Source organism: Phocoena sinus, chromosome 13 (genome assembly GCF_008692025.1).
Source record: "Phocoena sinus isolate mPhoSin1 chromosome 13, mPhoSin1.pri, whole genome shotgun sequence".
Lineage (NCBI taxonomy): Eukaryota > Metazoa > Chordata > Mammalia > Artiodactyla > Phocoenidae > Phocoena > Phocoena sinus.
Window position 1 is genome coordinate 85283223 of NC_045775.1, and position 17683 is coordinate 85300905.

Sequence of the window (17683 nt, forward strand, 5' to 3'; positions counted from 1 at the left end):
GAGCTGGGCAGGTAGGTGTACACTGCTTCTGCATGAAAAGTTAACGATCTTTGCAGAGCCCAAAACCAAACCTTCCTTTGCTACCATGATTCAGGAACTCCCATCCTTTCCTCTGTTTGTGACAGCATCCTCGCAAGCGTGAACAAGGCTCTGAAGTACAAGCAAATCTTTTAACTCTTCGTCTATTTTGCCTCTGGCCTTCCATTAGATGCCAAGTCTTAAGAGCATCTCCTGGCCGAACACTTCTTGTATCTCCTCTCTCCAGGCCTTAGTACCCTGGCCTGTGCTCTTGAGATGGCCTTTTAACTGTCCTTACCCCTGTCTTTGTCTAGTGTACAGAAGAGGAAACGACGGAGGCTCAGTACTTAAGTAACAGGTGCCAGCTTGCATAACTGGTAAATAACAGAACTAGGTTCGGTTTTGCCCCCAATACAGCATACTTTCCACTAGACCTGTTTGGTGCTCTTTCCAGCTAGCTAGCATTTATAATGTTCCGACTTTAACCACAGCGATTTATGAAACTGTCCTACGCCCATTAGCAGATTGTAAGCTCTGTCCTGATCTTCCTGATATCCCGGGCAAGGGCTAAGCCAGTGCCTTGCCCTGGGTAGGGACTTAAGAAAAGGTACTAAATTGAAAGTAAGAAATTATTGTCACAATGGTAATATGGGAAAGAGCAGCTTAGGAGAGAGATTTAGAGAAAGCTGGTAGAAAGAGGAGTTGGTTTCTGAATTGAGCTTGAGGTGATGAAGAGAATTTGGCTAGGCAGAGAAGGGGCTGGTCTGGGGTTGGTCTCAGTGTCATGATGTTAGAGTTGAGGCTGTGAACCCGTGGAAGGAGGCTGGCTTGGAGGATCCTGGCGTTTCTGTATCGGGTTCAGCTGTAAACACCGAGCAAGTCAATTAATTTCTTTAGACGTTGGTTTCCTAATGTGTAAAGTGGGAAAAGTAAGAGTACCTACCATTTGGGGTTAATGTGAAGAATAAGGAGATAGTATATGTAACGGATTTAGCACATTGTTTGGACCCAATACCTGTTACCTATTATTAATAATAAATACTACTAACATATTATTACTAGCACTGTGGTCTGAAAGTTCACACGTGCACCAACCTAACTCTCTGAGTAAATTATTTACTTTATACTCATAGATAATTCCATTGCTGTTGGTAGATTAAAAACAGAATTATTTAAAGGTACCACTAAATTCATAGGAACGCTTTGGTTACTATGATTTTCCTAATCAATGGACTCCAGGAGTCCATGAATATATTTTAGCCTTATGAGAGATTCTCACAGTCGAAAATTTTGGAGGGACTTCCCTGGTGGTCCAGTGGTTAAGGCTTTGCCTTCCAGTTCAGGGGGTGTGGGTTCAATCCCTGGTTGGGGAGCTAAGATCCCACATGCCTTGGGGCCAAACAACCAAAACGTAAAACAGAAGCAATATAGTAACAAGTTCAATAAAGTCTTTAAAAATGGTCCACATCAAAAAAAAAAAAAAAAAAAAAGAAGAAGAAAATCTTGGAAACCAAACTTTCGGGAGGCAGGAGAGTGCTAAACATATTCTGGGTAGAAGACTTAACTTGGCCGAATCAGAGACTCGGATTTTGGGACTAGGCTGACCTGGTGAGAATCCCTCCCCCACTTCCAGGCTATGCCTTTAAAGAATTTAGGAAAATTCCTCAGCTTTCAGTACTTTGGTTTCCTCATCCCTAAAACGAGCATAACATCACCCTAAGGCCAAAGGAGGGGTTAAATTGATACTGTAAGTAAACCAAGAATTGGTAGACAATGATGATGGTGTTTGTGAAGCCCAACTAGAAGGGCCTTGGATTTTCATGAGGCCCCTGTTCTCAAAGTGTGATCCCTGTAACAGCAACTCAGCATCGTCTGAGAACTTGTTAGAAATTCAAGTTCTCAGGCCTACCCAACACTTGCTGAATCACAAAGTCTGGAGGTGGGGTCGGCAATCCATGCTTTTACAATCTCTCTCGGTGATTGCCGGGCGGGCACTCACATTTGAGAACCCGCTGTGAGGGAATAGGGAGCCATTGAAAGTTTTGGACAGTGCAGTGATAGTGATAACAATGTCTGTTGTGCAGACCATATATTCTTGTTTAACAGGATGAAACCACCTAACTGCTGACTAGCTTCCAGAGTTGCCGTAAGAAGCCCGTCTGTAGGTCCTCAGTGATCTCTAGGCACAAAACTCGGGTTAGGACTCCTGGCCCCTGACAACAGTGCGCAGCTACTGAGTGAGGTGCTCCCGGGCACAAGGCAGTTGGAGGAGCTGCTCTGGATTCAGTTTCCGCTGAAAGTCTCGGGCGGGACCCGGCAGCCGAGTGATGCTCAGTGAAGCCCCAACCTAATCAGGCCACCGGTTTAGCCCGGAAAAGAAGAGAAAGGACAAGAAAACCAGGTAGGGAAACCGGAAGCGAGGGTCTTAAGGGGCCAGAATCTGGCGATGGGGGATGGGACGGGATGGGAAGAGCGGGAGCGGGGGCGGGGCCGGGAGGACCCTCCTCCTCGGGGATGCTGGCGGAGCCGGGCGCGGCGGGCGGGGCGGGGCTCCGGGAGGGAGGGGTCGCCCCGCCCCTCCGCCCGGGGCCCGGACCGGTTTCCCTTTGTCGCGGGCGCTCCCCACGCTCCCACCGCTGCCCCTCCCGGCGCACCCGGCCCCGCGCGCGGCCGCCGTCCGGGCCCCACCCCTGCTGAATATTCACGCCGCGCCGCGCCCCTCGCCCCCAGCCCGGGCAGGCTCCGGGCGCGAGCGCGCTTCCGCCCGCTTTTCCTGCCGGAGGAGGAAAGGGGGAGCTGTTTGCTCTCCTCAGAATACGTTTTCGGTGTCCCGTGTCTCCTCCTCCCGCGCCGCCGCCCCCCGCCGCGCGCCCGCCTCCGCCTCCGCCTCCCGGTCATCTTTGTCTGGCGGCCTCGCGCTCCGGGCTCCACTCTCGGTGGCGCCGCGGCCCCTGGTCCGGGCCGCTCGTGCAGGCGCGCGGCGGGGCGCGGGGCCGGGGCCTGAGGCGCGGGCAACGCCCGGGGTCCTGCCGGCCGCCCGGGCCATGGAGTGAGCGCCGCCGCCCCCCGGCCTCGCCCGCGGGCCCGCGCCGCCCTCCGGGCCTCCGACTCACAGAAACACACCAGAGACCGATTGATTGTGGCCGGGTTTTGGGTGGCAAAAAGGGAAAATGGCGAACGACTCCCCTGCAAAAAGTCTGGTGGACATCGACCTGTCCTCCCTGCGGGTGAGTGGCGGCCGCGGGGCGCGGGGAGCCGGGGCCGCGCCCTGGCCGGCCGGGTGCTCGGGCGCCGCCGCGGGCAGAGCCGCGGGCGCGGCGGCCCCTTTGTCTGCCCGCGTCGGCGGGTGCGGGGCCCGGGGCGCGAACCTCCGTCGGAGCCGCCGCCCGGGACCCCGACCCCGCGTGCCCCGACCCCCATCGCGGCTCTCGGGCGCCGGCGACCGCGCCAGGCGAAGCCCACCTCTGTGGTCGCCGCCCTTTCTCTCCAGCTGCCCCGCTTCTTTTATTCATTGTTGTGCTGCTTTCCGATGCTCACCCCTCCCCTCCTTCTCCTCCAGGATCCGGCTGGGATTTTCGAGCTGGTGGAAGTGGTGGGAAATGGCACCTACGGACAAGTCTATAAGGTCGGTGTGGGCGCCTCCTTTGTTTCCCGGGGACGGGTTGAAACTTCTGGTCCGGGGGCGACGGGGAGGCTGATGGATACGCCGCCGCCCGGCGGCCACGCCGCTCGGCTGAAGTTGGGAGAGGGGTCTCGCCTCGCCGTCCCGCTGTTTTTCAGCAGAGTTTATATGCACACTGGCCTGAAAAGACCTCATTTCCTGGCTCTCAGTTAAGGAAATAAGCTCCACTCTTAGGCATGCACTTTTCTCCCATAAAACGGGCAAGCATTTTTGCATCAGACAACCTACATTTTCCCCCGTCTTTCCCAGATCTGGCCTTCGGAGTTGGTGTGTTAATTAAAATTCAGTAGAGGCAGGCCTTGCTTGTGATTATCCCAAAACACTGCCTTGGCTTCCTCGAGAATTGTCTTCGTGTTCCCTCGTTTGAATGCTCGCCAGGCGCCCAGGGAGCGTAGTTCGGTGCTACTTGCTTCTCCTTTATAAGCAGCGTGCATTCTACTGATGGGTACATGTTTTGGGGAACCGGGGAACGGTGTGTGTTTGGGCAACAGGAGCAGGAAGAATTACAGTGTGACGATTATACGGTCTGAATTCCAGGAATAACCTGTTTGACAGGTGTGTAATTGAAACAGAAATGAGGCAAAGCCCAGGAGTGGAGAGGGTGCCCAGATTTTACACCCACCCCAGGTCTTTCTCTCTCTTTTTTTTAATACCTGCCCCCTCGCCCCCAACAGGAAATGAAACTAACAAATCTGGAGACTCTGCGTCGGCTCTGAGTAGCTGACACCTCGTGAGACTAACCCGTGCTGCGCATTTTACTCAGTGCACATTCTAGAGTTTATGAGCAGCTCTAGGTAATGGAGGCGCAGGCCTTGAACGTTTGAAACAGAGTGTGAAATTCTCCCTCTCCTGATTTGTTTCTTATTACTGAACGCTTTCTCAAAGTTATCTGCACGGGGGGTGTTTGGTAGCTGTTAGTGTTTTCTAGCTGGGTACAAGGTTGGGATAGAATTAAAAAAAAAATCTTATGAAGCAGGGCTTTGTGGTTCGCTGTGAAGAATTGTCATTGTCTCATTAAAAATGGAGGGGGGGGTTGGAAGCTGACTGTAGACATTTTCTTCGCCCAGATTAAGTGTGGATCCCATTGTCTGTTTTCTGCTCTGAGAATAGGGTTTATCTATCTCTTGAAAGCCTCTCCCCAGCCCTGACTTACCCTGGCCTGGGCTGTGTCCCGGCCTGTGGCCTGAACTGGATGGAGTCAGTATTCTGAGGTGATCTCAAGTGAATCAGCATGTGTTTTGTTGGTTAACTGTTGGGGCCAGGGCCAGATTTTTGAATTTGAAAGAGAGCCCTGTGAGCTGAGCCTGCCGGGCTCAACTGAATTTGGAAGCTTTTGGAAAATTTTGGAAAAGATTGTGTTGCAACTCCCTGAGTGGTCTGCTAACTGGCTGAAAGATGTTCTTTCCCGAGCCCCAGTGTTTGTTTAAGCACCAGTCGGTTTTTTCTAACCCAGTTTTTCTGGCCAGATTCGAGTAGTGAGTGTGCCCTCGTCCAAGTGAACTAGCCAGAGCTTGTTTTTGACCTGGTTACACAGTAGTTGGATTGTTTGCATCTTCTTTGGTCAGCGTGGATGTGAAGGCTGGTGAAGTAAACCAGAAGCCAGCGAAACCCAAACGGGTCTTAAAGGGTTTAAGAGCTGGGGGTTCTTTATAGGAGCAGGTGGGGCGGGTTCACTGCTGAGGGTTTCCCCTCCTCCTTCCCCCTTTGGTTCCATCCCCTCTTACCCCAATCTTTTGAGATAGATTTGCTGAGCACAACATTTGGGGGAAGTTGGGATCCCCAGCATTTGGGGATCGTGGCAGTGACCCGGCTCTCTGGCTCTCTCCCTATAAAGTCAGTACAGTTGAGGAGAAATTCTCAAATTATGCAAACCCGAGGAATTAAGCAATCTGTGCAACCGTGCCATACAATCACGAGCAAGAGTGCTTGAGATTTTGCTCGCCTGCAGTTGTTTTATTATTATGGAGAATTTGAACCAGACACTAGGGAGAGAGAGATCACCAGTTTAACAGTTAGCAGCACGTGACTAATCTGGTTTTGTCTGTAGTCTTCCCTCTCTCCATCCGTTATCTTCACATGAAACCCAGATGCCATTGCACCCATAAATGCTTCGGTATGTATCTTTTTTTGTTTTTTAGATAGTCTCAGTGCTGTTCTCACACCAAAAAACCTAATTCCTTCCTGTCAAATATTCAGGTTTTTTAAAAAATTGAAGTATAGTTGACTTACAATGTGTTAGTAAGGTGTACAGCAAAGTGATTCAGTTTTTTATATATATATAGACACATATGTATGTGTGTGTGTATATATATATATATTTATATATATGTATATGTTTTTCAGAGTCTTTTCCCTTACGTGTTATTACAGAATATTGAGTAGTGTTCCCTGTGCTACACAGTAGGCCCTTGTTGGTTATCTATTTTATGTAGAGTCGTTTGTATATGTTCATCCCGAACTCCTAATTCATCCCCCCCACTTCCCCCTTCGGTGACCATAAGCTTGCTTCAGATGTTCAGTGTGAACGTTTTCCTGATTATCTCATACATATTCTCTTACTATCACGAGAAGCTCTTTCGTATTTGTGAACTGATCCTGGGAAGTTTAGTCTTAGAGATGGTGGAAACAGCAGAGACAGTCAACGTTTCCGTTCTCTCTTCTCTTTAAATGTGTACTTTCTAGAACCGTTTACATATGCCTAGGAGTTTAGCAGTTTTGTTGGTACGATTTGCATATGGTGGTTTTGGGATTAGATTATTGACACTGTAGCAGTTGTTTACCGTTGCTAAACATCCATTAGTGTGACTAGCATCAGAGTTTGGAAAATACTTGTGTCTAATTTGTTTTTTATAGAGAAGCTTTTTTTTTTTTTTAAACATAACTTTAGGTGAAACACCTGTAAGCTGAACAACCTGTAGTCCTAATTTATTTCATTGTTATATTTTCTGTTTTTTCTGTGAACTTTTTTAGTGATATGGTTGCTTATTTTTAGAAGACTATGTTTACATGAAGTGAATGAGTCGAGAGGGAGTTTTCGGAGTTTTGATATGTTCTATGAAAATGGCTTTCTTGGGGATAGTTTATAATTTTCTCCATCTGACAAAAATGGTAAATAGTCTGGGTATAGTTGAACAGTCTGTAACTTTACCTTTAAAAAAGGAGCTGAGACACAGGCTGTATTCTATTTAGAGAAATTTATTTTTTGCTTTAGGTTTCTGAGAGATCATAGGGAAGGATACTCATAAAATGTGAAAAGAATTGTGAATTTCTGTTCACAGGGTTTCATTCAGAGTACCATATATTTATAAAAGAAGTGTCTGTAAGATGATCTTGTGCATGTTGAGTAGATACAGTGAATTTTAATTTTTTTCATCAAAGGGAGAAACGATAATGTGAAAAGTCCAAACCAGAAATGATAGATCAAAGTTTGTTTTTGTGTTTTTGGAGTTTGTTATTTTTAACGTTTATTTGGCCATTTTTGTTTTCTTCTTGGGGTGGCTACTGTTATTTTGCATCTTGCAAGCGTCCAGTGGCCATTGTTCCAAAATGTCTTGGCTAAAGGCAGGAAAATCCTGCATCTGGAATGGCATGGTAGGGGCCCAAGGGGAAGTTAGGGAGTTGAGAATCCAGCAGGCTCACTGCCTGGAGTCAGGGCTTACTCACAGGCCAGATGGAGAGAGCATCTTGACTCTGACCCTGTCTGACCCTGTCCTTGGAGGAGAGGGCCTTGGTGGACTGGACACCTTGAAGGTTGAGGACGAGGCTACGCTAGGCCCGAAGATGGTAAGCAGAGCTAACCTGAGAGTCGGCCACCTGTTAGGCGCTGTGCTAATGCTGTCCCCCTCTTTTATTGAAGAAAGGGGGGTATGTGTGGCCAAAGGGCTGAGGGTGACCTTTGGGAATGGTAGTAGGGCTTGGGGGTAGTGGGCATCTCGGGGAGGGGTTATTCGTGCTGGCATTGAGGAGGTCCATCATTCCCTGGCATTGAGGTGCCGTTGAAAGTTTTGTTGGGATTGGGGATGCCTGGGAGTAGGAGCCTTGGTCAGGTGAACTTTGGGGAAGGAGCAGGTACGGTGGTTGGCCTGGGGCAGTGGTCTAGGAGAGAGGAGGGGAAGGAAGGCCAGGGCAGGGCAGTAGAGAGAAGAGTGTTGGGGTGAGTTCTTGGGCTTTGCTCCTTGCTAAATCCACTCCTTCTCTGCAGGCTTTGGTGTGACCCTTTAAACGGGTCCACTGTTTGCCTGCTAGATTAGGAGGAGCCTTGGGATTTGTGAAAGTGCTAAAATTGCTTTCGATTGCTCAGCAGTAAAGTGCCATGTAAATTGTGTAGCTTTTAAAGATCATCTTCGTAACGTTTTGGGGCAAGCACTTAAACTTTAGGGAGGGGCGTTCCGCAAATGTTGCTTTGTCAGGGTGGCGTCTCTTGTTCTTAAATGGAGGCAAAGGCATCCACTGGGGCAAAATAAATTTTGTAGAACTAGATGTTTTCCTTAGGAGGAGGGTTGATCGGCCTCTGAGTGGCATGTACGGACTTGTTCTGAGACACAGAGTCCCTTCACGCTGGAAGGATTCTGGCCCTGGGTTAAGGGAGGGGGGATGAACCAACCCTGTTGAACACACATAGGTGTGTGGCTCTCTTAAACAATATCAACCCAAACTTCCAAAAACTGTTTTGGCCCTAAACTAAATCAGGAACGTCAGAAGCCTTGCAGAAAAACCAACCAGCAGATAAAACCCTGCTCGTGATAGTTTTTTAACTCCTTATTGCTTGAAACTCTGTAATACAGTGTTTATTTGCATAGCTTGCAAGCTTGTATTTTGCCTTTTTTCTTGACCAATTTTGGATCTATGTCTGTTTCTACATATTGACATTATCTGGGGGCACATTTGGTACAGTGTGTGTGTTCATAGATTTTTGTGGATTGGCCTTTGAAAAGCAAAGACGATTTCTGAAAAAATATATCCTACTCTGGAGATAATGAATCCCTGAGCAGGTGTGCTAAGCCAAGGAATAATCTAAGGAGTTTCATTCCCAGGGAACTAAAAATATTATAAACTAAAATACATTTTAACCTAGAGATGGGTGGTTTGACACATGCATTTCATACACGGTCTTTTGTTTCTTTGCTGTCTTAGTAAATAAATACTTGCACCTGGTTGGGAACAGCGTCTTGAGCCAAGACACTGCCCACCCTCAGAGCATCAGGTGCTTTCCATCTCTCAGCCGCACTAAGTTTAGATGCCTGCGCTTCTTATCATTAGTAACAGCTTTCACTTTTCCTCTATTCTAATGATTTAAATTGGCAGACAGCCGTGCGTGCAAATGATCGTGCAAGTGCACTGCTTTCAGACCCAGGTGGTTCCGGTGCCGAAGCAGGACTGTTGCCCAGAGGGCAGCACTGATACGTGATACCCTGGAAACTTCACTCTCATCTTATAAAGGAGAACGTACAAAAGTTGACTGCGTGGCCATTCACTGTATTGGAGTCAAGAACTTAATTTACAGTGAGTTCTCAGGATCAAACACGACCTATTTAGAATTTGTGATAATTTTACGGGTCAAAACAATATTAGGTCACCACCTCACCTTTTAAAAATCACTGTTTTAAAAACTTTGTTTCTCGCACAAGTAGCCGGATATATAGCTAGCGGCTTGTGGGTCATCCTGTAAAGTACTTGCAAATAACTGCTTTGAATATTTACTACCAACAGATATTTTTGTGAATTCAAGTTGGTTTTAATACTACTCTGAATTACCAGTGTTAAAATATTAAGATATATTTCGTATGTACTTTGGGACCTGATTACATAGTCACTGGGACGTGATTATCAGAGGGTAGAGATTACCTAGTACTTTTGGCAGATTTGATTGACAGTTATTTTGCTGTTATAATATGGTAACACAAGAGTTGAATCAGGATACATTTTTTGGACTTAGGGAGGGATGGCCAGGAAGAGAACGGAGACCAGGGCAATGTTATATGACCAGTGACCAGCGTGGCAGCCAAAGTCTTAGGTTTTTATGATATTCTGTTAGGAGGCTGGCTCAGTGATAAAAGTCCACTGGCATCACTCAGAAGAGAAGTGAGTGATGTGTTGGCAGGGATAGAGTTGTGAGGCCCTGTTTTCTGTCAGAATTTCAAAAGGGAGGACAGAATGATAAGTTTTAGGACTTCTCAAAAGTTTTAAAAACTGGGATCTTAGAAACTCTGACATCTGCTAGCATTGTGAGGAACTTAGAACTAATTTGGGGACACCAGTTAACCATACAGGGCTGGTTTCCTGCCACTTACAGTACTCACTGTGCTGCTACCCGAGCTGGGCCCTGCCTGCCTGGTCACACAACGGTGCGGGAAGCAGGCAGTGTGTTTACCCTCCAGCAGTGCAGGGAAGACGGGGTGGACACAGCGTGCCAGATGTGTACCACCCTGTGATGGCGCTGTCTCCCCAGGCCCTCCACCCAGACGCAGCCCATGTGCCCGACCCCAGAGAGCTTTCCAGCCTCCGCAGGGCTGAAATAGTTCAAACACGTGACCAGAAAAGGGAGGTGAAAAAATAGACACAGAAAATGCCAGCCTGAATCTTTTTTTTCAATATTTATTTTATTGAAGTGCTGTTGACTTACAGTATTGTGTTAATTTCTGCTGTACAGCAAAGTGACTCAGTTATGTATATTACATTCTTTTCATATTATATACACATTCTTTTTCATATTCTCTTCCATTACGGTTTATCACAGGTTATTGAATGTAGTTCCCTGAGCCATACAGTAGGACCTTGTGGGTTTTTTTTTCTTTTTTTTGGCCGCATCGCGTGGCATGCGGGATCTTCGATTCCTGACCAGGGATTGAACCCGGGCCCCCTGCAGTGGAAGCTTGGAGTCCTAACCACTGGACTGGCAGGGAATTCCCAGGACCTTGTTGTTTATCCATTTCTATATACAGCATCTTTTTGTTATTAGAATCAAAGGACATCATGTCACCCGGTCAACTTGCTATAAAAGTTTTTCCGCAGTCGTCAGTTTGTGAATTTACCTGGTCGTGCCCCAGTCAGCAGAGCAGACCTGCGGGAGCCCTGAACTGGCAGGGTCGAGTCTGCACAGGGCTCTCTGTGAGCCCTTGGGCTGATGTGTTGCATTAGCGAGAGAACTGGGGGCCTTGTCCACGAGGAGGAGGGAGCTGGAGCCCAGGCTGCTTCCCTCTTTCTGCGGAATTGGCCCTCCATCCCTGGGACATTGCAAGTATCTCAGATATGGCCAAGTGTTGACAGGTTTTGCTATTCAATTTTTAATCTTGACTAATTATTAAATTATTAGAAAGGAAAAAGCCCCCACTTTTGTGCTATGACTTAAAAACTTTCTTTTCATTATATGGCAGATAGGACCTTCAAACACTTGCCAAAGTTAGGAATGCACGTAGTTGCAATCAGGTGACAAACTAAAGTTCTCTTATCAAAACTTGGAGTTGTCCTATTCCCAAGGGACATCTATTTTCTTTTTTTTAATGTCTTTTTAAAAAAAATTAATTAATTAATTTATGGCTGTGTTGGGTCTTCCTTTCTGTGCGAGGGCTTTCTCTAGTTGTGGCAAGCGGGGGACACTCTTCATCGCGGGGCGTGGGCCTCTCACTATCGCGGCCTCTCTTGTTGCGGAGCGCAGGCCCCAGACGCGCAGGCTCAGTAGTTGTGGCTCACGGGCCCAGTTGCTCCGCGGCATGTGGGATCTTCCCAGACCAGGGCTCGAACCCGTGCCCCCTGCACTGGCAGGCAGATTCTGAACCACTGCGCCACCAGGGAAGCCCGACATCTATTTTCAGTGCTTTTAGTTGCTCCATTTGAAGTTGACTGCTGTATTTCTAAATTATACGCTTACGTGGCTTTTGCTTGATTTATCAGTTTTGTGCACTTACTGACTTCTTGGGACGGTGGTTACAGTTCTTGAACTACTGGTGTGGTCCCACGTGAAGAGTCAGTTATTATACTTGTCCCCCTCCCTTAAATGAGTATATCATAATTTGGGGTTAAAATGATCATTGTTTGTATTATACTGTTTATCTCTGAGCCAAGCAATCTAATATGATGACATTTTCTTTTTAAAACACTCCTTCCCCCTTGCGTTGCCTTTTTCGTTTGCTTAGTTTTCCATGTACTTGTCATTACCTTCCACCTCAAACGCCCTGAAAGTTAATATCAAGTACCTAGCAAAGTTCAGCCTTTATCAACAGTTTTTCTAAACACTTAAACACGTTAGATGACTCATTGTTTCAGATAACCTGTAGATTCTGCTTTTTTCTCCCTGGAGGGGAGCTGGCCAGGTATGCTTGGCCTCCCACCTTGGTGCATAGCTCTGCTCCTGGACCATCTGTTTCCTGGATGCCACAGTCTTTTTTTTTTTTTTTTTGGTGTACTGCCTTTCTTGCCTGAAGCACATCCTCCAGTTGGTTTGTAAGTAAGGGTGCCTGGGGTGTAAAGGTTTTAAGTCTTTGGATGACCCAGAATGCTTTTGTTCTTCCTTTACGTGGGATATATATGTTAGCGGGTGGAAAATATTCTAGGGTGAATATTCATTTTTCTCTTGGAATTTTGAAGTCATTGGTCTTTTGAGTGTGACCTGTTTTAAACTTCTTTGGGGAAGCTTTTAGGATATTCTCTTTATTCCTGGTGTTCTTAGATTTTATGAGTGTCTTGTGTTGTCATTCGCTGTTCCAGGTGCTTGGTTAATTCTTTTTCTTAGGAGCTGCCCTTTTTTTCTGGGAAATTTTTTTTCTTCCCCTCCAAATTCCCTGCCTTCTCTTTCTGAAAGTCCTGTGAGTCACCTCTTTGATTTATTTTCTTATCTTTTCCTCTATTTTTGTCTTTTTGTTCTACTGTTATGAAATGTCTTTGACTTTCCATTTCAATATTTCTATTGAAATTTTAGCTTTGTCATATTTTTAATTTATAAGAGAAGCCCTCTTTCTCAGTTTTTTTTATTAAAAAGCGTGTCTATTCTTTCGTGAATTTATCTCATCTCTCTGACGATACTGAGTGTAGATACAGGTATTTTCTTTTGGTTGGTATTCTTGTGTCTCCGGCATTCCGCTCCCCCCCATTTCCTCCAGATTTCAGTTTTCCTGTTTGTTTATTTGGGTTATTTAATTTTTTATTATTTGGCCATACCATGTGGCATGCGGGATCTTAGTTCCCCAGCCAGGGATTGAACCTGGGCCCTCGGCAGTGAAAGCCTGGAATCCTAACCACTGGACCGCCAGGGAAGTCCTGGGTCTTTGTCTTTAGCGCTGAAGATTGTCCTTAAATACTTGGAGATGGGTGACTCTGCTCGTATTTGACTGAGGCACTAGCAGTGACTTGGAGGCTGCTGACTGCTGGTAATTCAGTTTAGGGAGTGCAGGTGGGCCCAGTATATTCTCGTGGATGGGGAACCCCAGTGCTGAACATCTGAAGGGCTTTTCTTTGGGGTTTCTCTAAGAAGAACACCCAGAAGCTTTTCCTGCTTGGGGGCCGTGCATGTGTTTATTGGCCTGTGGGGCTCAGGTGGAGGAAGGAGGCTGGAGATGTACCGTCTGATATCTTAGCTTTGCAGCCCTGTGGCTTGCTGCTTTCCCTCCTGTCCTCACATCTGGAGCATTTCTCCTTCAGCTTCTTCAGGGCCTGAACCTCTGGTTTCCTAGTGGTGTGGAGTGACGTGGGGCAGCCACCAGACTGTGAGGTAGAGAAAGGGGGCCTGGGGCGCTGTGCCACTAAGTGTCCCCTCTCCTCATTTTAGCCTCGTACTTCGTTTGGTATCAGTTGCTTCCAAATGAGGATCTCCTCAGGGTTCTGTGCAAATTGCCTCACTTTTGGTGTCCCCTCAGTGGGCACTTAGATGACAACTTTTTTCTCTTTGCTCCATCCATTAAAAAAAAAAAAAAAATTTTATTTATTTATTTGGTTGCACCGCGTCTTAGTTGCGTCAGGTCGGCTCCTTAGTTGAGGCACATGGGCTCCTTAGTTGGGGCATGCAAACTCTTAGTTGCGGCATGCAAACTCTTAGTTGCGGCACGCATGTGGGATCTAGTTCCCTTACCAGGGATCGAACCCGGGGCCCCTGCATTGGGAGCGCGGAGTCTTAACCACTGAGCCACCAGGGAAGTCCCTCCATTTTTTTTTTAAGTCGTTTTTCTCCTTGCATTTTATTTTATTATTTATTTTCTTTTGGCCGCACCTTGCTGCGTGCAGGATCTTGGTTCCCCGACCAGGACCGAACCCGTGCCCGCTGCAGTGGAAGCGTGGGGTCTTAACTGCTGGACCACCGGGGAAGTCCCTGCTCCATCCATATTTTAGCGGTCAAAACCTGATAGTGACAATCTGTGCTGTCATCTCTTCCCCTTGATCTCTTTATGCTTCTTATAATCATTTTTATGGGAATAAACCCCTGTGACTCATGTGATCAGTCCCCCAGACCAGGAGTCAATTAGAAGGTGCATCTTTGATTTCACACCTGTGGTTTTGTTCAGGTGTGGGGTACTTTTCATCCGGAGCAGTAACCACAAAAACAGCAATGCCAACAACAAAAATGAAAACAGGAGTGGAGCAGCGCCTTAGTGCTGATACTTAAAGTGGGAGATGCAACCCAGGGACGGGTGCCGTGTGGGCGTGCTGGGTGGGCATCCCCGGGCTCACTGCTGTCCCACACCAGCCTCCAGGAGACACGGAAGTTTGTTCAACGGGTTTGTTTTTTTAAACAGCTTTATTGAGGTGTATTTTATATATCACGGAATTCACCCGCCTCAAGCCTGCATTTCAAGGGTTTTTAGTAGATGTACTGAGTGGCACAGCTGTCCCCACAGATCAGCGTCCAGCACTTCCATCGCCCCAGCAAGATCCCTCCTACCCTTTCACAGTGAACCCCTGTTCCATCCCAGAGCTCCAGACAACCACTGTCTATTTTCTGTCCCTATAAATTCGCCTTTTTTGAACATTGCATATAAATAAAATCATGCCACGTGTGGTCGCTGGTGTATGATTCCTTTCACTTTGCGTAATGCTTCTGAGGTTTGTCCATGCCGCTGAGCGTGGTAGTTCCTTTTTATGTCTGGATGGTGTCCAGGGTATGGACGGGCTGTGTTTTGTCCACCAGTTCGCCAGCTGATGGACGTCACAGTTGTTTCTAGATTTTGGCTGTTGGGAGGAGTGCCTTCAGCAGGTGTTTGGGCCTCGCATCTCAGATGCTTTCAGAAGAGTTGCACCTGGGAGCCTTACATAGAAGGAGAAAAGAGGGGGCATGTGTCTGCTCGGGTCTACCCCTTTCTCGGCAGCATAACTCCACACCTCCCGGTTCTGATGACACGGCCGCCTGTCTCTGCTTCCCTGAAACCTTTACCTTCCCCACTCTTAGTATCAGTCATCACTGCATTTAGGTCATTTCGTGAAACATGAAAACAGTTTCTTATCGCCATAAAGACAAACTGTTCACTATCAGTGAGGTCATTGGTATCAGGAACTAGACCAAACCGGTTTTTCCTTCTCACATCTTATTGGGGGATTCCATTGTCAATAGTCAGCCCTTTGCCATGTGATGCTAAAGACTGGAGTTTTCCTTTATCTCAGACAGAAGCTATTGACTCACCGGGATTTGAAAAAACATAACAAAATCTAGTATCTTTGGTCAGAAGGACATATACCAAGTTAAATAAATGGTTTGTTGTGTTACACGGGGGAATACAGTTGCTCATTTGATTGTCTTCAGGTGTACCTTTTAGAGTATATTTTTCATCTTACATTCTAAAGAAAATTTTTTTGAATTTTATTTATTTTTTTATACAGCAGGTTCTTATTAGTTATCCATCTTATACATGTTAGGGTATATATGTGAGTCCCACTCTCCCAGTTCATCATATCTTTTATTGGGGGCTTCAGTGCATTCAGATCAAATCTAAATGTAATGTTAGTATACTTCTGGAAAACTCTTATACTTAGAGCTGTATTCTAACCTGTTTATGATACTAACTGAATACTGTTGACAGCCAGAACCGTTGCCCCAGCAGTAACTCTGGGACCCTCTATGTAGTTGCCGTGTAGTTTTGCTGACTGTTCAGTTTGGAGATCTCAAGTCAAAGACTGAATCTTACCCAAGTCAGGGTCGTGCATCCCAGGGACACACGGGTTATTGGGACCCGAGTCAGGCAGTGAGCGTGGCTCAGGTGGCGCAGGAGCCACTGAGTGTGTTCGTTCACCCGCGGGGCCTGCCTGCAGTGCTGGGGCCTCTCCTGTTTGAACTTGGCATCTCCGTGTGTCCACGTGCTCCTCCTCCGCTCTTGCTGCCCCTTCCCTTAGTTGCCAGAAGAGACTTGTGAATGTTCAGCTCTTTACTCTTCGGTGACTTGGGGGCTTAGTATCTGGTTTGTGTGTCGCTGTTTGTGAGATACCTGAGCCTGCTCTGCTAGGCAGCTCTCCTCTCAGTCCTGTTACTCCAGAGCTCGCTGCGGACGTGCTGTGTGCCAGGCATCCCTCGAGGCTCCCTGTTGGTGGCAGTGGACAAGAAGAGCGGTCAGCGCGTGCCTTTGTGCAGCGCGTAGCTTGAGGAGGAGGATGTTGCAGATGGGGAAGAGCGGCCCGTGGGAGTGGATAGCTAAGCTGGACCTGATACAGTAGGCACGTGGTACACAGTGAAGCCTTATGGTTTAAATTCAGAGTCTCTGGTTGAGGCTGAGATGGGTGAGGAGCGTGGAGCTGATGGCTCATCATCTTGGTTAATAGAACTCTGAATAGAGATAGGAGGGGTGTGTTCCATTGATTGTGGTAATTGCCTGCCCCTTTCAGCTGCCTGGAGCATCTGTCTCTTGGCAGGCCTTGCATCCTTTGTCTGCTGCTGGCGTGGTGTCCGGACTGTCCTGAGTTAGGAGTTAGCAGCTCTTGGTCGAGCACCCTCAGCATCCCCATAGAGAGTGGGGTGGGGAGTGCGCGCTCGTCAAGCCTCAGGGCGTCCCGTGAGCAGCACGTGGTGTGGTGCTCATACCTGGAGACGGATGGCCCAGAGACGGGGGAACGCGTGGTGGGATGGTTACCCGCCGGACCCCGACCTTAGGGCTGCAAGCGACCTCTGTGAAATGGGAACACTGGTGTACAGACAGCCTTATGGTACTCAGATAGCTTTTAATACGTTTCTGGAGTTAGGTTATACAAGGAAATGATTTCAAAGATGAGGTTTTGCATTTCTTTTTAGGTGCTATGTATTTGCTTTTTGATAATACAGACAAAAGATAATTTTCTTTTCCTGAGCTTACTGAGTAAAATGGTCTTGTGGGCTTTTTTGAAAAAAATTTAATATCGAGTGAAATATTTCTAACCTTTCTCTAATCACACTGGAAAAGACCTTTTTAATTGCTAATGCCAGCCATCAAAATGTGAAAAAAAGTTTGTTATTTTGTTTAAACAAGGCCTCTGTCAGTCATCAACCCCAAGGTTGAATTAGACATTTCATCAGTTTGCTACTCAATTAGCTGAAAATATATATTCTCTTTTTCACTTATTATATGAAAAAAGTGATTTAAAATGTGCTAAATTTTACGTAGGATGATTTTTTTTTCCTTGACCTTTCTTCTTTCATTTCTTTCTGGCTCTTTCTACTGAAGACTGTCTCTTTGGTAGTTTGTCTTTTTCCCTTTTTTCTTTCTTTTGAATTAAATAATTGAGCGTTTTTTGTGATTCCATTTTCTGGCTTATTAGCTGTTAAGTTCTACTTTATTGTTTCATACATTACTTTAGGGTTTATAGTACATACTTGTAACCTATCACAGTTTAACTTCAAATCGTAAATACTTCATGTGTAATATAAGGACATTACAGCAGTATCACTTCTGTTTCTCCCTACCTCGCCTTATAGTATTTTGTTATATATTTTACTTTTATATATGTTATAAATCTCAAAATATATTGGTGCTATTTTTGCTCAGTCAGCTATCTTGAGCTGACCGCGATGCGGTACGCGGGCCTCTCACTGCTGTGGCC

At 46.7% G+C, this 17683-nt stretch overlaps 1 protein-coding gene across 38 annotated transcripts in view; it reads left to right on the forward strand.

The window, feature by feature from the left end:
* The first annotated feature begins 2770 nt into the window (after positions 1 to 2770).
* The window catches only part of MAP4K4 (mitogen-activated protein kinase kinase kinase kinase 4), a 176258-nt gene continuing 161345 nt past the window's right edge, over positions 2771 to 17683 (forward strand). For 7 of the 38 annotated variants that reach the window (XM_032653717.1, XM_032653700.1, XM_032653712.1 and 4 more), the window contains exons 1-2: positions 2786 to 3245; positions 3578 to 3643. In XM_032653717.1, coding sequence (XP_032509608.1) covers positions 3189 to 3245; positions 3578 to 3643 — 123 coding nt within the window. In that variant the 5' untranslated portion in view covers positions 2786 to 3188. Of the gene's footprint in view, positions 3246 to 3577; positions 3644 to 17683 lie in introns of all 38 variants that reach the window. The other 31 variants (XM_032653693.1, XM_032653705.1, XM_032653721.1 and 28 more) reach the window with 15 other exon arrangements.